We start from the raw sequence: 27368 nt of genomic DNA, 5'->3' as shown, positions 1-27368 counted from the left end.
TGTGCCTAAAGACACCGTCCTGTGTACATCGGGAGCCGTGCAACTGGTGCTATTCTAACCACTGCAATTTTATCATGGACAGCAAGTTAGAACAAAGAGATAGACTTGAAATTGGGCAAATCTGCCACAGAGGCCTTTGACCCGATTCGGCAAGTTTATGGCGATGCTGCAATGACTCGCTCTAGGTGTTCTGACTGGCACGCGCGATTGTTCTCTGACGATCACCGTGCACAGGTCGCCGAATGGTTTCAGCCTTTTCGAGGGGTTGAGCTCGTTGAAGGTCTTCCTGATCTCTCGTCGTTTTCCAGTGATGTTCTTCTGCTCTTGAAGCACGCATGCCACTCAAAACACCTCAAGAATTTCACGTTTGCTCTTTCCCGGCTCCTTTGACAAAAGTACATTTTTCAGTGGGGTGGTGCTGGCCGAAACTAATTTTGGTCATTCCAGCAAGCTTTGTCCAAAATGTAATCTGTATATGGCCAGCCTTATGTAATAAGAGGCTGGGGGAGGAGGAGGGTAGGGGGGTCATCCAGTTTAGTTTTTGGACTGGGGGGGTATTTGGCATTAATTCAGTTGCACAATTTAATAATGTCAGGCTGTGTGTAGACCCTTTTGGGTCTGCAGGCTTAGAAGATGATACATTATATTACCAAAAGTATTGGGACGCCTGCCTTTACACGCACATGAGCTTTAATGGCATACCAGTCTTAGTCCGTAGGGTTCGATATTGAGTTGGCCTACCCTTTTCTGCTATAACAGCTTCAACTCTTCTGGGAAGGCCATCCACAAGGTTTAGGAGTGTGTCTATGAGAATGTTTGACCATTCTTCCAGAAGCGCATTTGTGAGTTCAGGCCTGACTCACAATCTCCACTCCAATTCATCCCAAAGGTGTTCTATAGGGTTGAGGTCAGGATTCTATGCAGGCCAGTCAAGTTCTTCCACCTCAAACTCGCTCATCCACATCTCTAGGGACTTTGCTTTGCGCACTGGTGCGCAGTCATGATGGAACAGGAAGGGGCCATCTCCAAACTGATCCCACAAAGTTGGGAGCATGAAATTGTCCAAAATGTCTTGGTATGCTGACACCCTAAGTGTTCCCTTCACTGGAATTAAGAGGCCAAGCCCAACCCCTGAAAAACAACCATACACCATAATCCCCCCTCCACCAAATGATTTGGACCAGTGTACAAAGCAAGGTCCATAAAGAGATGGATGAGTGAGTTTGGGGTGGAGGAACTTGACTGGCCTGCACAGACCCCTGACCTCAACCTGATAGAGCATCTTTGGGATGAATTAGAGCGGAGACTGCGAGCCAGGCCTTCTTGACGAACATCAGTGCCTGACCTCACAAATGCGCTTCTGAAAAAATTGTCAAACATTCCCATAGACACACTCCTAAACCATGTGGACAGCCTTTCCAGAAGAGTTGAAGCTGTCATAGCTGCAAAGGGTGGGGCAACTCAATATTGAACCCTACGGACGAAGACTGGGATGCCATTAAAGCTCATGTGCGTGTAAAGGCAGGCGTCCCAATACTTTTGGTAATATAGTGTACTTTTAAATATTTTTTTTTTCCATGCTCCATCTTCTCAGAATTGAAATAAGAGAAGAAACGCAGTTTATGGAAATTGAAGAGCTACCTGAGAGCTGGCACACAATTTGCATTTAGTTCAATAGTTCAGCAAAGGGCAGTTTCCGGTGATTGGCTCCAGGAACTCTCCACTGGACATATGCAAAATGAATAAATGAGTTCCAAGGTTTTTTGAGGGAAAAGTTTATAGAGCTAGAATACAAGTGGAATCAGATATGCATAGAACATATGTAACTGCATTGTGAGTTGAAAAAGATGTTGAAAAGATGTCTTCTTCAAGTGAAATGCATGTATAATTATTATATAGGGTATTGGGTGGGAGAGCTTGTTGGGAAAACGATCCCCAAGCAATGTAAAAAATTATGGAGAAAGATATTTTCATGTCTATCCATCAAAGAGACTATGGAAAATGGGAATTTGTAAGTGCCTAACAGTACAATCAATCAACGGGTTTCGCCCAGAACAAGCTTCCTCAGAATCCTATATCGTATTTCAATCTTTGTACATTTAGACACCAATCATGGGGTTTTCCAGGTAAAAAAAAATAATGATACAGGGGGAGGGGCCTGATAGAACCAACTCTTATGGAAGGGCACAGGATCAACACATTGGGGAGACAGATGGCAAGAGAACAAAAGAGCAACATCCCACATTAAATACTCACCCAAAAGAGGCGAACAAAAGAGCAGGCGGGCTCGATGGAAATTGGACAACATATTTGTAGAACTGTAAGATAACATCAAAAAAATTGCAAATATCTCTATATCTAGAGGTCCAACCAATCCAATGCAACCATGACCTGTGGTCAACTTGTGGGTGGGTGCGGTGTGGTGCGATGGCAAAACCACACACACACAGAGTCCAGCTCCAAATAGTAGAACTTGTATTGATGTAAAGGCAAAACAGTTCACAACAAACCCTGTTGGAGGAGGGTCAACGCTACACTACCCACACGTGAATGCGCACCAAACCCAGGGACCAGGGTCTTAAATAGACTCTGCCACACCTAAGATAGCCACCAGAGTCACATGGGCAGCCTGCATCCAATCAGATCGCTGCCCCTGTGACTCAGGAAACCATAGAGGAACCATGTTCCTCTTGACTTCCTCTCCTACTGCACTGACTCTGCAGTCGAGTGCCACCTGCATTGGAGACAACAGTCTGCACCTGCCTACAAACTTGTGGCCTGAGGGCCACATGCAGCCCTGTGCTGCTTATTGTGCAGCCAGTAGCAGAAGCACTGCTTTGAAAAGAGGCTGAGACAGCAGTGAGCTTTTACAGTTCCACATAACATGTCCTCGGTCTCCGACTGTCTCCTGCAGCATATCCCCAGTCTCCAACCACACGTGTTGTATGTCCCCCAGTTTTTGACTTTCTCTTGCAGAAAGTCTTCAGTCTCTGGCAATGTTCTCTATAGCATTACATATTCTGAATATTAGGGGCCCCAGGGGATGTTGATGTCCCCTTTATCTAGCAAGCCAACAACCATTGATACTGTGGTTAGGACACTATCTGCATGGAGTCTGTATGTTCTCCCTGTCCTTGCATGGGTTTTCTCCCACACCCCAAAGACAAGTTGGTAGATTACGTGGCTCCTGTTTAAACGGGTCCTGATGTGTGTGTATGCATGTGAGATAGTGATCTTAGATTGTAAGTTCCTTGAGGGCAGGGAATGATCATGTGAATGTAGAGTTTGTAAAGCAGTTGAAGGCGCACACTAGTTGTCTCCGCTTAGTGATATTTATCGAGTTCTTCCACTTTTTTGGGGGGATAATCATCAACACATGTTCTTTGTTTCTTCAGTCTCCCATGGCTTCCCTGGTCTCCCCTCGTGGAGGTTCCTCCAAGCTCAGGTTCTCCTCGGCCAGCGTAGCCTACGATGGAAAACCCTGGGCTGTCTCTTCGACACCGGCGCTCAACTCTGCGTTGTCCAACGGGTCCAATGAAAAGGATGTGATGCAGAATCTTAACAATCGTCTGGCCAGTTATCTAGAGAAGGTGGCATCTTTGGAAAAGTCAAACCAGCAACTTGAATTTCAGATACGAGAGAAATTATCAACAAGTGACTCAGTAAAAAGAGACTACACAGACAAATACAACCTGATCCATGTCCTCAGAAAACAGGTAAGACCTGGGGGGATATTCTAGTGTGATAATATTCCAGATAGCAGGTAATGGTTCCTCAGGGGCGGAGGACAAATTAAAGGAGGGATATCATATGCACTAACATCTTGATTGACCCATAAGTGTTTATGGTTTTTTTAACAGTAGGGTGAAACCTTTTACTCTATTTGGGATGTGCCTTCAATAAAGCAAAGTGAGGTGATCGCCTCAGGCAGCGCTCAGTGGGAGGGCAGCACTAGGGCCAGAAGGTCATTCCGAACACCAGCACAGGGCAGCATTATTAAACTAGTTGTTGGGATGCTGGCGCTGCCTGCACCATAATGATCAATGACACTATGTGGTCCAGCCAACTGCATCCTAGCAACTGGTGGTGCTGTGTGGCCCTGCCACTGGTGTCCTAGCAACCGGTGATGATATGTGTCCCAGCTGCGAGCATCTAAGCAACCAGAGACACTGCGGCTTAGCTGCCTGCATCCTAGCGACCAATGATGCTGCCACATGCATCCTCCCAACCAATAATACAGTGTGGTCGTCCAGCCACCAGAATCGTAGCGGTCAAGGATGCTGTGCTGTGCAGCCCAGCTACCTGTGTCCCAGCAAACAAAGACATGCAAGGAGCAGCCATACTGCTTCCTACAAAGCAATTATGCTGTGCAGCCCAGATACCTGCATCCTAGCAACCAATAATGCTGTGTAGCCCAGACACCTGCGTCCTAGCAACCAATGATGCTGTGTGGCCCAGCCGCATGTGTCCTATCAACCAATAATGCTGTGTAGCCCAGACACCTGCGTCCTAGCAACCAATTATGCTGTGTGGCCCAGCCGCATGTGTCCTATCAACCAATAATGCTGTGTAGCCCAGACACCTGCGTCCTAGCAACCAATGATGCTGTGTGGCCCAGACACCTGCGTCCTAGCAACCAATGATGCTGTGCAGCCCAGACAACTGCGTCCTAGCAACCAATGATGCTGTGCAGCCCAGCCACCTGCATCCTAGCAACCAATGATGCTGTGCAGCGCAGCCATCTGCGTTCCTAGCAACCAGTGATGCTGTGTGGCTCAGACACCTGTGTCCTATCCAACAATGATGCTGTGCAGCCCAGCCATCTGCGTCTTAGCAACCAATGGCACTGTGCAGCCCAGCTGCAGGCTTCCTAGTAACCAATGACAATGTGTTCAGCCGCCATCATCCTAGAAACCCATGTGCGCTCCAGCTGCCAGCATCCTAGCAACCAATATTTTTTAGATTGTAACGTCTAATGAGCAGGGCCCTCTGATTCCTCTTGTACCAAATTGTTTTGTAACTGTAATGTCTGCCTTTATTTTGTTAGCGCTGCGCAAACTGTTGGCGCTATGTAAATCCTGTATAATAATAAAATAGTAAGGTACAGCCACACGGCGTTGTTTGCTAGGGAGGTGGTGGCCAGGTGACAGCATCAATAGTTCCTAGCAACTAGCGGTGGTTGGAGAATGGTCACATTGTGTGTGCCTAAGATAATTGCCACCCAAGGAGGCCGGGTTTCTCCTCTCCCCCCCCACCGAGAAATATTCAGAAGCCAGTGGGTGTCCTTGCTACAAGCTTATTTTCCAGTGCATTGTGGGTGGGATGCCACAGGAACAGGACTAGCTTTGGAATGGTCCTTGGGGGCGGCAAACCTGGCCACCTTAGGCGGTGATTGACCTAGGCATGCTGCTGGCTCTATTTTGCACTGATTTCCATTGTAGGCCGATGTTCTGGCTTATTGAACCTCTAGTGGCCATATTTGTAGACAAGGTGGTAGAGGAGATCTGTTAGCAAACAAAGCAAACATTCCCGTGAACAGAAGAAGCAGGTGTCTCCAACACACTAGGCAAACACGGTGAGGACGTAACACCGGAACCCCCACCTAGGAGGCCAGTTATTGACACAGGCTGTATGTGCAGTATATGGAACAACTCCTACAATCGCTGGAGCAAAAATAGTGTTCAACCCTAGAAACCTGACCTGGGAGCTGCAAACCAATGCTGAGCTGGCGGAACGCACTCAGGGTGGGAAAAGCGGGCTGTCGTGACACGTTACAACTCTGAATTTACTGGGGCCACTCATTAATGAGGGGCATGCAGGACCCTCCCTGTCCCTTACTAACCATAGATGACTAAATAGGACCCATTCAGAGCACAGTGATCAGGGTGTGTTTATAAAAAAAAATGTAATTCATTAGAAATAGAGTGTTTTGGGAGAATACTGCATTATGGCCACTAGAAGGAGATGGTGATCACGGTGTATTTCCTATGATCAGCTCCACCTAGTGACCATAATTTGGTATTTTCCTGATTCACACATTCTACCTGGAGAGGAAATAGCTTAATAACATTCGATTTTTGACCCAATGCACACAGAATGAATGTTCATGTGGTTTCATGAGACAAATAGCTCCCATAGTGTCTTTACATTGTCCTCCATCCTAGACCTGTATACTTACCCAGCCACGTTCTCAAACTGCTGGAGCCCTTGCTTATGGGAGTGGGCACCTCTGTATGGGACTTCCTCTATGTGAAAGTGCTTGGGCCTAAACAGGCAATCACCAGGCCTGAGCACTGTCGTGGTGGTGGTGGGGAGGTCAGTATTGCAGCGAAAATTGCCTTTTTTATTTTTAAAAATGGTGGCCAACTCATTGGCCTTTGACTTTGACCCTTTCATGTCCTGTGGTCTTCTAAACCTTCCAAAATTTGATTAGTAATTTCACACCAGAGCTTAAACAGGGGTCTAACATCATGCCCCCCGCATGATGTTAGGCCCCTGTTTAAGCTCTGGTGTGAAATTACTAACCAAATTTTGGAAGGTTTAGAAAACCACAGGACATGAAAGGGTCAAAGTCCAAGCCAATGAGTTGGCCACCATTTTTGAAAATAAAAAAGGCAATTTCCCCTGCAATACTGACCTCCTCTCTGGCGATGCCCCCCACAATCTCATGGCTCGACGAACCAGATCAGCTCCTCTTCTGGGTTGACTAAAGACGTAAACGCGTAGGGCGGAGCTGTGTGCTGACATCATCACGTCCCTACCAATCCCGGAAGTGCTGGTGTTGAATGGGTTGACGGAAGAGCCTAAATCCCCTCCATGGGTGGCCCTGTTGGCGCCCTTCCCGAAATTCTTTAATTAAAACCTGCAAGGGGGAAAGGGAATCGTTGGCCAATCAGATGCAGGTAGAACACAATAGTGGTAGATTCGTCCATTCATGCTGTTTGGCTTGGAAGGAGGAATCTGTTAGATTAAAAAAAAAAATAAAAAAATGTGTGTGGCCAACTTTATTCTACGTTTGTTCTTCTGCATTCCCATATTACTACAAAGTTGGCCAATATTTGTCCTTCCAATCTCGACAGAAGGACATCTCCTGAGAAAGCTGAATTTCAGCTCAGGTTACGTCATTAAACACGCGAAATCTCCCTTGAAACCAACAATTTGACGGAACAATACTCAAGGCCTGGAAGCAAATATTTAACAGAAACTTTTTTTTTTTTTTTTTTTTTTTAAATAATGAAAAGCCCTATTAGTCCTTGACTAAGGTGTGAAAACAAACAGTTGCTTGCTATAAAAAAAAAAAAAAAAAAAAAACTTTAACTGAGCGTTATAAGTCTGCCTACCTAAATTTGTCCTTAGGAGACAATTTCAAAGACTACATTTTCTGGTGTGTTTTTTTTTTTTTTAATTTGTTAATTAATTAATTAATTAATTAATTATATTTACTAATGGAAAGACCTATTACTGATTGATCAGGGGGAAAAAAAAGACAAACAGTCGCTTGCTACAAAAGATTTGAACCATGTGTACAGAGCATTGTGAATATTCCTACTCAAACGACAATGAAAGGCTTCACCTTTTTTTGTTTTATTTAACATTTTTAATTTTAATTAATTTGTTTATTTGTTTTTTTTTTTTTTTTTTTTTAACAAATAGAAAGACCCTAGCAATCATTTACTAATGTGAGAAAATAAACGGTCTTCGCCTTTTTTTTTTTTTTTTTTTTATTATTTGTTACTTTATTTTATTTTTTTCAAATAGAAAGACCTAGCAATCCTTGACTGAGGTCAGAAAATCAGTCTCTTGCTATAAAAGATGACTTTAACCAAAAATTGTCCATAGGCAACACTTAAAAAGCTTTTACCTTCTCTTGTTTTTTTTTTTTTTTAGTATTTTATTATTATTTTGCATTTATGTATCTATTTTACTAATGGAAAGCCCTTTTACAAATAGAAAGACCTAGCAATCATTTACTAATGTGAGAAAATAAACAGTCATTGGCTTTTCTTTTATTTGTTACTTTATTTTATCTATTTATTTTTTTTCAAATAGAAAGACCTAGCAATCTTTTACTGAGGTCAGAAAATCAGCAGTTTCTTGCTATAAATGATGACTTTAACCAAAATTGTCCATAGGTGTTTCGTCACATATGGCGACCCATCACATTTGGCTATCCGCTGGAGTGCGCATGCGCGCGGCCGCCATATGCGTTCCAACACTTATAAAACTTTTGTCACTTTTAACACTTTTTTAAAAGGGTTTAAAAAAAATAAAAATAAAAAGTGTCAAAAGTGTTTTTGTCACTTTGAACACTTTTAAAACGTAAAGTTTTAAAAGTGTTGGAACGCATATGGCGGCGTCAAGCATGCGCACTCCAGCGCGTAGCCAAATGTGATGGGTCGCCATATGTGACGAAACATAGGCAACACTTTCAAAGCCTTTACCTTCTTTGTTTTTATTTATTTTTTTTTTTTTTATTTTGTATTTATTTATCTATTTTACTAATGGAAAGCCCTTTCACTCATTGATCAGGGGAAAAAAGACAAACAGATGCTTGCTACAAAAGATTTTAACCACGTGTACAGAGCATTATGGGTAATGCTTTAAAAGGTTTCACTTTTTTTGGTGTTTTTTTTTTTTTGTTACTATATATACACAGTTTTGTCAAAAGTATTGTGACGCCTGCCTTTACACGCACAAGAACTTTAATGGCATCCCAGTCTTGGTCCATAGGGTTCAATATTGAGTTGGCCCCACCCTTTGCAGCTATAAAAGCTTCAACTCTTCTGGGAAGGCCGTCCACAAGGTTTAGGAGCGTGTCTATAGGAATGTTTGACCATTCTTCCAGAAGAGCATTTGTGAGGTCAGCCACGGAGGTTCGTCAAGAAAGCCTGGCTCACAGTCTCCGCTCCAATTCATCCCAAGGGTGTTCTATCGGGTTGAGGTCAAGACTCTGTTCAAGTCAGTCAAGTTCCTCCACCCCAAACTCGCTCATCCATGTCTTCATGGACCTTGCTTTGTGCACTGGTCCAAATCATTTGGTGGAGGGGGGATTATGGTGCAGGGTTGTTTTTTCAGGGGTTGGACTTGGCACCTTTGTTCGAGTGATGGGAACTTTTAAGGCCTCAGAATACCAAGACATTTTGGACAATTTCATGCTCCCAACTTTGTGGGAACAGTTTGTGGATGTCCCCTTCCTGTTCCAACATGACTGCGCACCAGTGCACAAAGCAAGGTCCATAAAGACATGGATGAGGGAGTTTGGGGTGGAGGAACTTGACTGACCTGCACAAATAGAAAGACCTAGCAATACTTGACTAAGGTCAGAAAACCAGCAGTCTCTTGCTATAAAAGATGACTTTAACCATGTGTACCAAGCACTATGAGTATTCCTACCTAATATTATCCAAAGACGACACTTTGAAGCCTTCACCCTTTTTCTTTTTTTTTTTAATAGAATGCCCTATTAATTTTTGACTAAGGTAAATTAAAAGTCACTTGCTATATTGCTTTTTTTATGTTATGGAATGACCCAACAGTCCTTGACTAAGGTGAGAAAACAATCAGTACACATGGTTAAAGATGACTTTAACCATGTGTACTGAGCATTATAAATATTCCTACCCAAAAATGTTTTATTATTTTGTTGGGGTATTTTTTACAAATGGAATGACCCAGCAGTCATCGACTAAGGTGAGAAGACAGTCACTTGCTATAAAAGATGAGAATTCCTAGAAAGTGGCATGGCATTAAATCAAATAGACTAAAATATTACATAATACAGTGATTGGCATGCAGCCTGTGCTTCAAGTAAACCCAAGGCTTTATTTTTTCTTTACAAAAGGAACAAAGCCTGCCATGATAATAGTATAATAGTAATACAAGAAAGAGGTTATGACCCATGAATAACCACAGTAGACTGTAATTTGCTGTATCATGGTTACTTCAGTTTAACAAAATCCATCAGAGGGCAGACAGGAATGAACAAACAATCTTAACCATCTTGAAAGGACTAATGAAGGCTTAACCTGTTCGCTACCAGTGCTGTTTTTGCACTATTTTGCACACATTTTAGGCCTGAAGATGAGTAAAACCCCCCAAACATGATATATTTTCTAAAATAGAAACCCTGCTCTAGAGGAACCCTAGGGATGCATGCAACCCTGGTTGAGAAACCCTGCTCTAGAGGAACCCTAGGAATCCATGCAACCCTGGTTGAGAAACCCTTCTCTAGAGGAACCCTAGGTATCCAAGCAACCCTGGTTAAGAAACCCTTCTATAGAGGATCCCTGGTTGAGAAACCCTGCTCTAGAGGAACCCTAGGGATCCATAGAGCCCTGGTTGAGAAACCCTTCTCTAGAGGAACCATAGGGTTCCATGCAACCCTGGTTGAGAAACCCTTCTCTAGAGGAACACTGGGTAGCCACGCAACCCTGATTGAGAAACCCTGCTCTAGAGGAACCCTAGGGATCAATGGAACCCTGGTTAAGAAACCCTTCTCTAGAGGAACCCTAGTTGAGTAACCCTGCTCTAGAGGAACCCTAGGAATCTACGGAACCCTGGTTGAGAAACCCTTCTCTAGAGGAACCCTAGGGATCCATAGAGCCCTGGTTGAGAAACCCTTCTCTAGAGGAACTATAGGGATCCATGCAACCCTGGTTGAGAAACCCTTCTCTAGAGGAACACTGGGTATCCATGCAACCCTGATTGAGAAACCCTGCTCTAGAGGAACCCTAGGGATCAATGGAACCCTGGTTAAGAAACCCTTCTCTAGAGGAACCCTGGTTGAGAAACCCTGCTCTAGAGGAACCATAGGAATCTATGGAACCCTGGTTGAGAAACCCTTCTCTAGAGGAATCCTAGAGATCCATGCAAGCCTGGTTGAGAAACCCTGCTCTAGAGGAACCCTAGGGAGCCATGAAACCCTGGTTGAGAAACCCTTCTCTAGAGGAAACCTAGGTATCCAAGCAACCCTGGTTAACAAACCCTTCTATAAAGGAACCCTGGTTGAGAAACCCTGCTCTAGAGGAACCCTAGGGATCCATAGAGCCCTGGTTGAGAAACCCTTCTCTAGAGTAACCATAGAGATCCATGCAAACCTGGTTGAGAAACCCTGCTCTAGAGGAACCCTAGGGATATATGGAACCCTGGTTGAGAAAGGCTGGTCTAGTTGCTCATATAGACTTGTACGGTTAAAAGAACTTTATCTGCAAAGTCCTATCCAGATTGTATTCACTAAGAGAAAGTGGAAAACTACAAAACATTTCTACATTACTTGTTTGTCATGACATATCTCCATTGATGTTCTAGATTGCAGATTCGATACTTGAAAACACGCGGCTACTGCTGGGTATTGACAACACCAAACTGGCCATAGATGACTTCCAGGAAAAGTGAGTATCAGAGGGGGTATAATCAATACATATTTTTAATGGATTACAGTCATATAAGCCTAATGTAAAATGAAACAAAGGAAAAAAAAAAGAAAAATTAAGACATCTCCTTCTTGTAAGTCCCTCATTGTTTAACAGTTGGTCCAGTACACTTTTCTATTCTCAAAAAAAACCCCAAAGGAACAGGAAAATATTTAATTGCCATCATCAAACACTGCAAATACTGCCATAAATGGCTCGAAATTTTCCTGGTCCCTGCTGAATCAACTGAAGTTTGAGCCATGGGTGGACATGTTGGCACCAAATGTCTCGGAACAAGTCAATTTTTCAGACAACTTTTGTCGGAGGAGCCGGTGGAAAATTGCCAGCTGGACAGTGACTGTAACCAACCAGATGCAGCCACTGTTCAGGTATTTTGACAGCCTCCGGGGCCAGAATATAATAGCAGGTAGGGGACCATCTCTGAACAACTTTGGGCTCAGGACAAAGCTCTATAGAAGTTTATGGGGCTGTAATGCGCAGGTGCGGCCAGGACAGTAAAGACTTGTGGTACCAGATCAAGGTAGTAGAAGGTCTGAGAAAATACTGCTCCCAAGTGCGCATGCCCTCACTGCAGTACCGAGACCAAACGCCAGGTGCCTACTCACATCCCCTCACCATGCACTGAAAAATATAAGAACTGATAGGCCATACTCTGATAACATCACCACAGTAAAAACGTTAGTTCAAAATCTTACTAATGTCCACTATAGATACCGCTACCTACGCATTTCACCTCAAAGCGTGCTTAATCATAGGTAAGTATGCATCTGTGAAGTGGGTGGTTAGGACAGATTAGGCTAGGTCAGCCCTTTAATCCCTTATGTAAAACAGTGGGTGAACAGGAGGGAAAAATCCCAACTTGAACAACTATAGTGCTGTGAACTTCAAGGATGAATTGCTGCACAGTGAATTTAGCTACAGAGGTCCATGTGGCTTTATTTTAAAGCTTATATTCTGCTTGTTGAGAAAATGTAAATATATTTGGCTGGCCATGGTTTGACTGAAAGCGTGTTCAGATTTAGCCAAAACATTTTTCTTAGTTTTGTAGTTGAGTTGGGAAGGGATAGGACCCCGTCAACCTTTTACTGCAGACCTTTTGGAGAGATTTTACCTTGCTTCCTGTCGAGACAGGAAAGGTGATGGGAAACATCTCTAAAAGCGACACAGAAAACAACAAAATAGCTATTTTTTATTAAGATAGGGAAGAATTAGAACCCCTGTCGGATTATTATGACTGTCTAAATCTTATGATCCTTTGTCAATTTCCCCTCAGCTGTCACAGGCTGTCACAGGAAAGAAGAACCAGGGCCCTACTAATTATTAAAAAATAAATTCTGAAAAATGTTCTATGTTAAAAAAAAAAGAACAATAAAATTTGGATGCATTGGCCCCCAAAACACGTTGGTTTCCTTTTATCTCCCTGCATGGGTATTAAATTTGTATGGAAATGGAAATAGTTTGATGTGCAGAATTCGAGGGTTAAAGTGTAACGGTGGCCAAAGCATGGACATTTCACAATGTACATTTACTTAACAAGCAGTAAATGAGCTTTGAAACAGCAGTAGCTGCAGGCGCTGTGGAGTAATTCATCTTCCAACATTCACAGCATAAGCACTCATGTCCTTTAAGTCATTCCCCCAAGACTTCCACCCTTCTAATCGCAGAGCATGGCCTTAGGGAGGGCCAATGATCTGGAACAGGGTGAGCTGAGCTGCTTAGAGAATGACTTCAGTGCTTATGATGTGAAATCTGAGGATGAATTGCTCCACTTTGCCTGAAGCTACAGAGGTCAGTGTGGACTTGTGCTAATGCTCATTCGCTGCCTGTCCATAGTGTGGTCACAGATTCCTGTCAAGACATAAATGACAACTTCTTAAGGTACAGGTTCCAGGCCCAGCTTCACTACCCATGGAGTTATTGACCTCAACAATGATGCAGTTCAGATTTTTCACACTTCCCTGGCTACTTTCTTAGTCAGTGGTCTCCACTGGGGACCTTTGTGGCCCTTTGCTTGCTTTTATCCAGCCCTTGGGGCACTATTATTATACTGACATCAGCAACAGGGCACTATTCTACCCACTGACACCAATGATGGGGCACTATTCCTCCCACTGATTCCAGTGATGGGGCACTATTCCTCCCACTGGTACCAATGATAAGGCACTGTTCCTTCCACTGATACCAATAATGGGGCACTGTTCCTTCCACTGACACCGATGATGGGGCACTATTCTTCAATTGATACTAATGATGGGGCACTATTCCTCCCACTAATACATATGATGGGGCACTATTCCTCCGACTGATACCATTGATTGGGCACTATTCCTCCTACTGATACCAATGATTGGGCACTATTCCTCCCACTGACACCAATGATGGGGCACTATTCCTCCCGCTGATACCAATGATGGGGCACTATTCCTTCTACTGACACCAAAACGGGTCACTATTCTCCCCAGTAACACCAATGATGGGGCACTATTCCTCCCACTGATACCAATGATGGGGCATTATTCCTCCCACTGACACAATAATGGGGCACTATACCTCCCACTGATACCAACAACGGGGCTCTATTCTTCCTACTAATACCAATTACGGGGGAACTATTGCTCCCACTGACACCAATGATGGGACACTATTCCTAACCAATGATAAGGCACTGTTCCTTCCACTGAAACCGATGATGGGGCACTAGTCTTCCCACTGATACCAATTATGGAACATTATACCTCCCACTGACACCAATGATGGGGCACTATTCCTCCCACTGATACCAATGATGGGACGCTATTCCCCCCACTGATACCAATTATGGGACACTATGCCTCCCACTGACACCAATGATGGGGCATTGTTCCTCCCACTGACACCAATGATGGTGCACTATTCCATCTCCCACTAATACCAGGACATTTTCTAGTCCCAAAACTCTGCCCCCCCTAAAATCCAAAGGACAGTAAACTGGCCCTTTGTTTAGAAATTTTGGAGACCCCTGGTCTGAGTAGCAATGGTCAGAATGAGACTACCCATGGACAGCTCTGTTATTACTTTTCGTACAGATTTCCCTTAATAGTAAAGGAGCAGGGTTTTAACGTTACCTTTAGAAAATACACGAAAACCTCTACAAATGAATAAATAAAATTCCTTTCTTCGATAAAAGATCAAGCTAAGCTTCTTTTAATGGAAGCGTCGTGTTTAGCCACATCAAGCCAAACAAGCAATAAAGTAAGTAGACTTGCTTTATTAAGGTAAATTCCACTTAATCCCAAGAGGTATGCCTTGAAGTAAGCATAATCTGCACTGTTATGCATTGTTACCTGCCCAGTGAATGAGACTGTTGTTATCTCATAAGGTTTAACACGGAATCTGCGCTGCGCCAGTCTGTGGAAAAGGACGCCAATGCCTTACGGAAAGCTAAGGAAATGAATGAAGCCCTCAATGAAAGCCTGAGAGCCGATCTCGACAGTCTACAGAACGAGCTGTTGACCTTAAAGGCTGACCATGAGCAGGTACTATTAATAAGTAACTTTTTAATACAGTACATTACCTCCCTCAATCATTAACCTCGCTATAGAACCTCCCTACAAAATATTTCTGAGGCGTGAATCAGGAAAGACTTGAAAGCTAAAATGTTGGATTTTCTTGATAAAGAATTCAATTATAATAATAATTCATATATTTGTTCAAAAGACATGTTTTCTTTTCCAGGTAATTTAGTAGTGTGCCAATTGTTGGCCGACATTCTCTTTCTGTTTATACAAGAGCCAGACGGTTTAGTTTTTTAAAGGGTTTGGTCCAAGAAGCTATATGTAGGTTTAGTCAACAAGACCCAACAAGACCCAACAAGACCCAGAACTGGGTGTAGGCTTACTAAGCTAACAGATTGGGCTAAATCTGGTCACCCCAGATATGCTATCAGTGGACAGTTGGAGTGGCCATATGATGACCAATGAAGATTCTAATTTAACTGCCTTGACCATCTCGGCTGCAGGGTATATCTATAGACCTTAAAAAGTCAGGGGGGCCTATACCCAACAAAATTATTAAATAATCTTCTTATTTTTTCACTTGGGTTAAGTCCAAGAAGCTTAAAGGCTATATGCAGGTTGAGTCAGCCAAACTCATGCAGGTTAAGTCAGCCAAATTCAGAACTGGGTGCATGCTTATTCTGAAACAGACTGGGTCAAATCTGTATACCCCAGACATGGCCTTCAACGGACAGTCAGAGTGGCCATATGATGACCAGTGAAGAACCTCATTTAACTGCCTTGACCACCTTGGTTGTATGGTTTATCTATAGGCCTTGAAAGTCAGGGTGGTTCATATACAACAAAATTATTAGATAATCTGCTGGTTTTTTCACTGGGGTTGAGTCCAAGAAGCCTAAAGCCTATATGCAGGTTGAGTCAGCCAAACTCAGAACTGGGTGCATACTTATTCTGAAACAGATTTGGTTAAATCTGTCCACCCCAGACATGGCCATCAGCGGACAGTCAGAGTGGCCATATGATGACCAGTGAAGAACCTCATTCAACTGCCTTGACCATCTTGGTTGTATGGTATATCCATAGGCATTGAAAGTCAGGGGGGTCCATACCCAACAAAATTAATAGATAATCTGCATATTTTTTTCACTCGGCTTGAGTCCAAGAAGCCTAAAGCCTATATGCAGGTTGAGTCAGCCAAACTCAGAACTGGGTGCATACTTATTCTGAAACAGATTTGGCCAAATCTGTCCACCTCAGACATGGCCATCAGCGGACAGTCAGAGTGGCCTTATGATGACCAGTGAAGAACCTCATTTACCTGCCTTGACCGTCATGGTTCTATTGAATGTTTTTAGGCCTTGAAAGTCAAGAGGGCCTATAAACAACAGAATTATTAGATGATCTGATGATTTTTTTTCACTTGGGTTGAGTGATGTTACATTCTGACTCACTAGCAGTAAAACATTTTTGCCCTTGTCTAAAGGAAACAACACTGATCAGGCAGATTTTCAATCATTTTCATGTTCTGAATTTGTTGCTGAACATATAGACGTAGTGAGACCCCTGAAGGGACCTATGTGAATACCGGGCCCTCCTAGCCTGTCTAGAGTGAACAGTTCCACACTTGCCCCAAAGTGTTGACCGACCAATCACTAGCTACCAATAAATGGACCTTAACTGTGTCCATATTTGCTTGATAAGGACTCTCTTATTTGGATAGCTTTGGGGGAGCAAGGGTTAAGCAATACAGGATACCCATCAGTTTCAAAAAGGTTCCTTCCATGTGCAAGCACAATTGGAGGAAAAAATTACTTCAGTCTCTCTGACAGGCTAGTATGGTCTTCCTTTAAACCACGACTGGCAACATTTAATTGTGCAATACTTGATTGCAAAGTAAGCAGTTCAGATTTCCTGTAGGGTCTACAGATAGCAGCTTATACCCAGCTCTCCAGGACTCTCACCTCTGTGAAATTTCCTCTGCAGAGTGCTCATAACTGGCAGCCATCTTTCTACTCCTCGCCACCTGGAGCCACCTTCCAGAGGTACAGCATAAACTTATAGACCCAGGCCATTCTCCTTGCAGAAGTCCTCCCCAGGCAGCATGCCTGGGAGGTCAAGATACACAGCACATATCCTGTGACGCCTATGGCCTAATGTCCCTAATATATTAATGCAGTCACATATACACACACTAGAGCAAACCTGAGTGGAAGGCATTGAAGCCACTAGTAGGTTTTGGCTTGTCAAATAAAATTGAAAGAAGCAAAGAAAGCCAAGACAAACATTACAGGCAAAAATCATATAAACATATGTCCTACAGAGCTGTACAGACAATGTTAGTCCATTGGCATCAGCCCCTGTCCTAGTGTAACTGCAAATTGTCTACAGCAGCCTTTTCCTACCTTTGTATATCAGTGGAACCCCTAAAATAATGTTCAGGTCTCAGGGAAGCCCTGCAAAACACAGTTCAATGGGGGTAAGTCAGAAAATGCCTCTTACATTGGTGATCATTAGGAAGAAAGCTTTCCTTTCAATGGTGGTCAGAATGCCACCCTTACAGACACCTAAAAAATTCACTGATGTCTTCATGCTGCCTCTACCAAGTATTGTTGGCCCCCACAAATTTTCAAGCACTATCAAATGGGAGGTCAATCAGCCAAATCCCAAGGAGCCCCTAGCAACCTCTTGAGGAACCTTGGGGTTCCATAGAACCCTGGTTGAAAATGGCTGCACTACAGCAATGTACTCAATAGTATAACCCTTCAAGTCATCAAAGGACAACACATAATATTCAGTTAGTAATCCTGCAGAAAACGGTCAACTGAACAGCAGATGGTTAGAGGCTGGAGACATGTTATAGGAGATAACCAGTAACTTTAGAAATACTATAGAATTGGATGGAGATTGGCTATATGCTACAGGAGACAGCCCAAGAAACAGTGGGTGTGAGGTGCTGGACTCAGAACTTTAACCTGTCCAAAGAGTAAAGCTTGGGCTTGATGACTGAACCTCAGCAGCTCTACTGGGGGCCTTCAAAAAAGGTTGTGGCCTCGACTGGAAATCCAGGTGGAATCAACCAAAAAAAAAACTCCAAACAGTCGTCTTAGGAGTCTAAATTCTGTTATCACTCACACTATTGAGGAAAACAAAATATAATAAGTATCCATCGTGTTTTGGTGGTCCCTTCGTCGAGGCTTGAAAGAGCAACGACAAAACCTCCTATAGGACTAGTTTAAAAACGTCATATAGGACTCTCGCTAAAAAAAACTCCCCCAAAGTGTTCTATGTCAAGGAGGGACTCATTTTAAAACACTCATGCAGTTTTTTTTAGATTACAGTCCTTTAGGAGGTTTTTTTGTCATTGTTCATCCAAACCCTAATGAAGGGGGATTGGTTGTCCCCCGAAACATGTTGGCTACCTTTTACCTTCTATTTGTCTCAGTTCTATCAGCAATAAATGATTATGAACTCTTCAAGTAGAACTCTAGGCGAAACTTTTATTTTTTCTTAGAAAGTGTAAGGAAGGATTAAAGCGGAGTTCCACCTAAAAATGGAACTTCCGTTTTAAGTGACAGTGACGCCCTGACATGCCACATTTGGCATGTCATTTTTTTTGGGGGGGGGGGGGGGCGTATACCCTCTTTTTAAAGGCATCTGGCTCCCACTTCCTCCCAAGGCTCTGCGGCGCCGGAAGGAAGTTCACATCTCCCCCCTCCCTCCCTGCAATCTTCTGGGACACATCACAGGTCCCAAAAGCATGGCTTGCGCATGCGCAGTGCCTGCCCAGCTGTAAAGCCACAGCCGGTCGCCCACAGTAATGCCCCGTACACACGGTCGGATTTTCCGACGGAAAATGTGTGATAGGACCTTGTTGTCGGAAATTCCGACCGTGTGTGGGCTCCATCACACATTTTCCATCGGATTTTCCGACACACAAAGTTTGAGAGCAGGATGTAAAATTTTCCGACAACAAAATCCGTTGTCGGAAATTCCGATCGTGTGTACACAAATCCGACGGACAAAGTGCCACGCATGCTCAGAATAAATAAAGAGATGAAAGCTATTGGCCACTGCCCCGTTTATAGTCCCGACGTACGTGTTTTACGTCACTGCGTTTAGAACGATCGGATTTTCCGACAACTTTGTGTGACAGTGTGTATGCAAGACAAGTTTGAGCCAACATCCGTCGGAAAAAATCCTAGGATTTTGTTGCCGGAATGTCTGAACAAAGTCCAACCGTGTGTACGGGGCATAAGAATGCCGACGCCGTGGAGAGGAGGGGGAGAGGAGCGGTGCTTCGTACGCCCGCATCGCTGGACCATAGGACAGGTGAGTGTCTAATTATTAAAAGTCAGCAGCTACACTTTTTGTAGCTGCTGACTTTTATTTATTTTTTTTTCGCTGTAACTCTGCTTTAAAACCCCTCTGAGTGATTTTTTTGCCATCCGTATCCCATTGGGGAGGTTTACCCTTTCTTCCTGTCCCATAGCCAAAACAGGAAGTTAGAGGATATCCCTACAAATTAAGGGGAATCCCTTGGGGCCCCCCCAGATTACCAGAACTTTAAGATGACCATCTGGCACTCTTTTTGTTGATGCTACAGGAAACAGGGATTGGTGAAATAGTTTATGTCACTGTTATAGTTAACTATCGTTTCAATCTCTTTATAAACCAATGCTCCAATATTAAGGCTCCCTACAGTCTCTGTAAAATTACTGAGGCCACTTTTGATGTTCCTTTCTCCAAAGCTCATGATGTTCAGATGCCTCATATTTGTCTTAGCCCCACTCATTACAATGCAACATACGCAGGACCAAATGATAATTCAATTTTATTTAGGATTTTCGTGCATTCATTTATTCAATCTTTCATACAGGAACTTGCAGCTGTCAAAGAGACAATGGCACGTTCGAAGGTAGATGTGGCCGTGGATGCTGCTCAGGGACCTGACTTGCAGACCATATTGTTGGAAGTTCGCGCACAATATGAAGACATCATGAGAAAAAATAAGGAGGATGCAGATTCCCTATTCCAGACACAGGTACAACCCACACAGTACTATAGCCTGAGGCAATACCATTGGATAATGATGTTGGACTTAATGGTGATGGACCTTCTTTAAAGTAAATATGTCTACAACGTTATTCTACCGATACTGTACTATAGGCTGAGCCAATAACATTGAATAATGATGTTAGACATACAGCATAGACGATGGTGAATTTTCTTTGAAGTGAACCTGTGAACCATTTTCAAACTTTAAATCCAAAAGTCCCACCTAAGAGCGAACAGGACACAATTTCCCATGTACAACCAGATTAAAATATACAGTGCCTTGAAAAAGTATTCATACTCCTTGGAATTTTCCACATTTTGTCATGTTACAACCAAAAACGTAAATGTATTTTATTGGGATTTTATGTGATAGACCAACACAAAGTGGCACATAATTGTGAAGTGGAAGGAAAATGATAAATGGTTTTCAACATTTTTTTACAAATAAATATGTGAAAAGTGTGGGGTGCATTTGTATTCAGCCCCCTTTACTCTGATACCCCTAACTAAAATCTAGTGGAACCAATTGTCTTCAGAAGTCGAATTAGTAAATAGAGTCCACCTGTGTGTAATTTAATCTCAGTATAAATACAGCTATTCTGTGAAGCCCTCAGAGGTTTGTTAGAGAACCTTAGCGAACAAACAGCACCATGAAGGCCAAGGAACACACCAGACAGGTCAGGGATAAAGTTGTGGAGAAGTTTAAAGCAGGGTTAGGTTATAAAGAAAATATCCCAAGCGTTGAACATCTCACAGAGAACTGTTCAATCCATCATCCAAAAATGGAAAGAGTATGGCACAACTGGAAACCTACCAAGACATGGCCATCCACCTAAACTGACAGGCTGGGCAAGGAGAGCATTCATCAGAGAAGCAGCCACGAGGCCCATGGTAACTCTGGAGGAGCTGCAGAGATCCACAGCTCAGGTGGGAGAATCTGTCCACAGGACAACTATTAGTCGTGTTCTCCACAAATCTGACCTTTATGGAAGAGTGGCAAGAAGAAAACCATTGTTGAAAGAAAGCCATCTGAAGTCCTATTTGCAGTTTGTGAGAAGCCATGTGGGGGGACAAACATATGAAAGAGGGTGCTCTGGTCAGATGAGACCAAAATTGAACTTTTTGGCCTAAAAGAAAAATGCTATGTGTGGTGGAAAACTAACACTGCACATCACCCTGAACACACCATCCCTACCGTGAAACATGGTGGTGGCAGCATCATGCTGTGGGGATGCTTTTCTTCAGCAGGGACAGGGAAGCTGGTCAGAGTTGATGGGAAGATGGATGGAGCCAAATGCAGGACAATCTTAGAAAACCTGTTAGAGTCTGCAAAAGACTTAAGGCTGGGGCGGAGGTTCACCTTCCAGCAGGACAACGACCCTAAACATACAGCCAGAGCTACAATGGAATGGTTTAGATCAAAGCATATCCATGTGTTAGAATGGCCCAGTCAAAGTCCAGACCTAAATCCCATTGAGAATCTGTGGTAAGACTTGAAAATTGCTGTTCACAGACGCTCTCCATCCAATCTGACAGAGCTTGAGCTATTTTGCATAAAAAAATGGGCAAAAATGTCCCTCTCTAGATGTGCAAAGCTGGTAGAGACATCCCTAAAAAGACTTGCAGCTGTAATTACAGCGAAAGGTGGTTCTACAAAGTATTGACTCAGGGGGGCTGAATATAAATGCCCCCCACACTTTTCACATATTTATTTGTAAAAAATTTGGAAAAACCATTTATCATTTTCCTTCCACTTCACAATTATGTGCCACTTTGTGTTGGTCTATCACTTAAAATCCCAATAAAATACATTTAGGTTTTTGGTTGTAACGTGACAAAATGTGGAGAATTTCAAGGGGTGTGAATACTTTTTCAAGGCACTGTAATAGGGCACAAAGATTGAAAGGAATAATGATTATAAATTAACAAAATTAAAATTGAACCAAATAAAAATGATAGGCAGAAAAGAAAGGGTGTAGTGACCCATACCATTGGTGATCAGCGGAGAAGTGCCTGTTACATGGTTGTCAATGTAGTGCTCCCTTACATTAGTGGTCACTGCAGAAGTGCCTTCTACATTGTTGGCCAGTTTAGTGTCCCTCGTACATTTGTGGTCATTGGAAAATAGTCGCCTTACATTGCTGGTCGATGGATAAGGCCCTTGATCATTGTTGACCAGAGAAGAGGGGCCCCCTTTCACTATTGGCCGTCAGGAAAGGTGTCCCCTTACATTGGTGGGCAGTGGGAAAAATGAAGTTACAGTGGGGGTTACTATAAAGAATCCCCCCCCCCCTTTACAGACAGCTAAAAAGATCATTGGTTACTTATCTAAAAGATGAGAAGGGGTTCCACCAGTGCCAATTTGATGGCTTTGCTAAATGATGCCAGCCCTATGCAGAAACCATCAGGTAGGAGGTCATTCTGAAACTGAAGTCTGCTTAAGGGACCTTTGGAGGAACCTAAGTTGAGAAAGGCTGCTGTAGCTAGATCACTGGTGTCATTAGTTACATATCGGAAAGATAAGAGAAGAGCCTCCACCGGCACCACTTTGATGGCTCTGCTGAATGATATCAGTCCTATGCAGACACCATCAGGTAAAAGGTCATTCTGACACTGCTATCTGCTTAAGGGACCTCTGTAGGAAACCGAGTTGAGAAAAGCTGTAGCTAGACAAAAAAAAAAAAAAAGAAAATTCCATTAAGTCTAGGCAGTCTAAGTTAGACGTTCTGAACTAGGGTTCTTATAGAAGTTGCTAGGGGTTCCTCTGGCAGTGGCAGATTGGCCTAGCAGCTACACCTCCATCAATGGTAGGAGAAGAGTTTTCCACTAACATCTAACGCAAGGAGTAATTTTTACAATAACCACCAAAACACCACTACCAAACGGTAGAATATCTCCACTAGCCAATGATACAAGGTGTACTTCTTCTACTGACCACCAACATGAGATGGCATTTCTTCACTGACCAAGAATGTAAGGGGACATCTCTGTAAGGGGAGAAAGTAGGAGGAGAGGGGACAAGAAAAGAAAAATAAAGCGGGAAAAGGGAGGTGTCTGGTGAGACGGTCAACCAAGCTAGGCAAAAGGACTTTAGAATGCTTATTTACCTGAGCAAGGGTAGGAGTCTGGGTGAGTTAGAAACATCTATATATGCAAACCAAAAGTCCCGGAATTTTGTGAAGCTTTCATTGGCATCAGCAAGTAGCTCTTTCATCCTCATAATGTCGGGATAGTTGAAGACTTCCAATATACACCAAATGGTTTATTGCGTTTTTTAAAACTTTCTGGAACTCATTGATCACTCTAATGTATATTGGGTTGTCAACATAATCATTTTCATTAGAGTTTCCCTGAGAGCTAAGGATACTTTCAAGGGTTCCTCCAGGATAAAAACCTTCAGAAAGACCTGTTTAACCAATGAAGAAAAACTATATGTATATTGTACAGTGCCTCAATGTGATGACCAGTTTTAGGACCTTTGATGTAGACTGCGGGAACTCAAGTGGTTTTTGTATGTTGCTGTTGAACCCTAAACCAAATGTAGAAAAAAAAAATTAAATTGTATGACCCATCTGTATTTGTTTTTGTCACTTTTATAGTTTTATCCCACTGTCACTTGCTTTTCAGTATGAAGCTATGAGCTTACAGTTAGCAAAGGAAGACGAAGATACCAGAAGGGCGCAAGACGAATTGCGAGAGAGGAGAACTGTGTTGCAGGCGCTACAGCTGGAGCTGGAGACGGCAGGAAACCAGGTGGGAACGATGAGTTCTTATCAGCTTGCTGTAAACAAAAACTGACATTTATTGGGTGAATTACTGTATGGAGGTATAAAGAAAAGTGCAATGAAGTCGTGTTCAGGAAAATGTAAAAAAATTTCATTTATCCTTTAAATCACTGGTCTCCCAAACTGCTGTGATGTGGCCCTTTGCTTGCCTTTATCTGGCCCTTGGGGCACTATTCCACCAACTGACTCCAATGAGGGGGCACCATTCCCCCTTCTGATACCATCAATTGGGCACTATTCCTACCACTGATACCAATGATGGGACACTATTCCTACCACTGATACCAATGATGGGACACTATTCCTACCACTGATACCAATGATGGGACACTATTCCTCCCATTGATGCCAATGATGGGGCACTATTCCTCCCACTGATACCAATGATGGGACACTATTCATACCACTAGTACCAATGATGTGACACTATTCCTCCCACTGATACCAATGATGGGACACTATTCCTCCCACTGATACCAATGATGGGGCACTATTCCTCCCACTGATACCAATGATGGGACACTATTCCTCCCACTGATACCAATGATGGGGCACTATTCCTATCACTGATGCCAATGATGGGACACTATTCCTACCACTGATGCCAATGGTGGGGCACTATTCCTCCCACTGATACCAATGATGGGACACTATTCCTCCTACTGATACCAATGATGGGGCACTATTCCTCCCACTGATACCAATGATGGGACACTATTCCTCCCACTGATACCAATGATGGGGCACTATTAAAGTGCCCCTGTCCACCTGTGCTTGCACGCAAAGGCTAACTCGTGTGTCGTTCCCGCACGCACACAAACAGCGATCATCCCACACATTTGAGGTATCAACACAAACATCAGATCATGGGCAATAATATTCTAAAGTGGAAACCAGTAAAGGCTTTTAAAGCATCACCTATGAATAGTAAAATTTACGTTGTTTGTGGCCCCTGCGCGGGCAATGCGCAATTTTAAACCCTGACATGTTTGGTATCTATTTACATGGTGTGACATCATCTTTTATATTTTACAAAAAATTGGGTATATGTATTGTTTTTTTTTGCATTTAAATTTTAAAAAAAGTGTATTTTTTTCTAAAAAAAAATGCTTCAAAAGTAATAGTAATGGAGCGGGCATAGTGCCCCCCTCACCCTCCAAGCCACATTCCTGTCTGAATATTGTGTCCGGGTTTCAGGCAGACTGAAACTCAGACACATGATTCAAAACCCAAACTGTCCCGGTGAATCCCGGACAGGTGGCAACCCTAGGCCGTAGGTTGGGCACCGGGGGTTCTATAGGATACCAGGCAGGGCCGCCGGGACAAGGGGTGGGGCAGGAGGGGAGGCTGACCTGGGCATTGTGGTATCATGTGAGGTGGGGGTGGGGGGGGGCACCACAAGGAGGTTGGGGGAAGGGGATTTGTGTTCGGAGGGGGGAATTAGGAGTGGGGGGAGAGGATTTGTGCTCAGAAGGAGAATTTTAGGGATAGAGGATTTGTACTAGGAGAGGGGAATTTTTTTTGTTGGGGGGGATTGGTGCTAGGAGGGGAAATTTGGGGGGGATCTGTGCTAAAATGGGGGATTGGGGAGAATTTGTGTTGGAAGGGGGGATTAGGAGTGGGGGGGAGAGGATTTGTGCTCAGAAGGAGAATTTTAGGGATAGAGGATTTGTACTAGGAGAGGGGAATTTTTTTTTGGGGGGGGGGATTGGTGCTAGGAGGGGAAATTTGGGGGGGATTTGTGCTAAGATGGGGGATTGGGGAGAATTTGTGTTGGAAGGGGGGATTAGGAACGGGGGAAGAAGATTTTTTTTTGGGGGGGGAGGGATTGGTGCTGGGGGCATATGGGGAATGAGAGGATTCAATGAACTGTGAGGGGGTGGGGTGGCAGACACTTGTGCTGTGAAGGAGATTTTGGGGGGTATATTTGTATTGGGAGGAGGGGGAATGTATGCTTAGGGCAGTGATGGAGAACCTTGGCACCCCCAGATGTTTTGGAACTACATTACCCATGATGCTCAACTACACTGCAGAGTGCATGAGCATCATGAGAAATGTAGTTCCAAAACATCTGGGGTGCCAAGGTTCACCATCACTGGCTTAGGCGATAAGCATATAGATGTTTTTTTTTGGGGGGGGACAGGGATTTATGCTGATCCATATTCCTCATACATCTTGAGGGTGGGGCGCAATTTGGCATGTTCGCCCCTGGGCGCTAGGTGACCTTGTCCCGGCACCGATACCAGGTTCTAAAGATAAACCTATATTTTTCAGGTCAACGCCTTGAGACGAGACCTTCAGGACACTGAGCTCCGCTACAAGAAGGAACTAGAACGGCTTCAGGGTGACATCACCGTAGTAGAGCAGGACCTGTCGGAGGTTCTACGCGCCGTGCAGAACAACAAGCTGGAGTATGAAGCCCTGTGGAGGATTAAAGAGACCCTGGAAGCCGAAATTGCCGAGTATCGGCGTTTGCTGGATGGAGAACCACCGTGAGTATGGTCCAGTGTGGTGGCACCAGATGGGAATGCAGTTATTTCACAGCTGAGTGGGGAGAAGTGATTCATTGTGACACCTCGGGAATGTGGCAGCTTTGTGTGATCCTCTCTATAAACAGAGGTCCGGCATTCCTCAGTTGTCCTCTGTGTGTGGGAGATTTAGGCTGATATTCATGTGTGAGATGTTCTGCAAAGCCCTTCATGGCCATCTCACGTTGTAGGTACATTTCACAGCTTTGCCTTTACTGCCACCATCCAACTAGAGCTGAACTTAATACAGAAAAAAAAAAATGTTGTCGCTATGTAATCATTAATATGCCATTAAATATAGTGTAGCGGTACCCCCGTCACCCCCCTCCCCCCCCCCCCCCCGTAGGGGCTGCTGAGAGTTGTGGCCCACCTGTCACCCTGCCCAGCCCGGCATCCACTTCCAGACACTCCAAGACAATGAACAGTTCGCTAGCTTTGTTTTGTGTTTTTATTGAGGGATTAGAACTTGGTTGGGGTTAAGGGATTTATGGGATGCCCAGCAGTGGCGGCCCGCGCATTAAAGGAGCACGGGCGCCGCCCCCTCTTCTCCTGCCACCCCCCTCTAGCACCAATAGATAGATTCATGCATTGCATGAATCTATCTATCTATGGCCGCCGCTGCCACCCCCTATTCAGGTTCCCGGCCCCTTTTCAGGCGCAGGGCGCCTGAATTACAGAGGCGGGTGGGGGGAGGTGTTCTAGAAGCACCTGATTAGAGCCATAGGCTCTAATAGGCGTCAAAAAAAGGTGACCTGTGAGCGCCATGCTGGGCACTCGCAGGTCACTCAGAAGTGTTAGAAAAGCGAATGAATATTCCCTTTCCCAACCCTAAACCGCCTCTCCGCCAATCAGGTGCTCGGATCTGTTACCCGTCACCTGATTGGCTGAAACGACAGGCGCTGTGATTGGACGCCAGGTGTCCAATCATAGCAGAGGACAGTAAAAGACATCGAGGAGCTGTCCCACCAAGACAGGTAAGTGCAGACGGTGGGCCGGCGGGGGGGCACACTGGCAGCATTTGATATGGCACAGTGGCTGCGTTTGATGGGGCACCGTGGGAGCAATTGATGGGCA

At 44.0% G+C, this 27368-nt stretch overlaps 1 protein-coding gene across 1 annotated transcript in view; it reads left to right on the top strand.

Moving 5' to 3' along the window:
* LOC141108753 (keratin, type I cytoskeletal 18-A-like) overlaps positions 1-27368 on the top strand; it is a 49692-nt gene that overhangs the window by 11079 nt on the left and 11245 nt on the right. Inside the window, exons 2-7 of the mRNA XM_073600661.1 lie at positions 3396-3716; positions 11308-11390; positions 14791-14947; positions 19803-19967; positions 23609-23734; positions 26041-26258. Of these exons, the coding sequence (XP_073456762.1) occupies positions 3402-3716; positions 11308-11390; positions 14791-14947; positions 19803-19967; positions 23609-23734; positions 26041-26258 (1064 nt within the window). The 5' untranslated portion in view covers positions 3396-3401. The remainder of the gene's footprint in view (positions 1-3395; positions 3717-11307; positions 11391-14790; positions 14948-19802; positions 19968-23608; positions 23735-26040; positions 26259-27368) is intronic.

The sequence above is a fragment of the Aquarana catesbeiana genome, linkage group LG09 (genome assembly GCF_042186555.1).
Source record: "Aquarana catesbeiana isolate 2022-GZ linkage group LG09, ASM4218655v1, whole genome shotgun sequence".
Lineage (NCBI taxonomy): Eukaryota > Metazoa > Chordata > Amphibia > Anura > Ranidae > Aquarana > Aquarana catesbeiana.
Note: the sequence above shows the minus strand (reverse complement) of the source record. Positions and strands in the feature narration are given on the sequence as shown.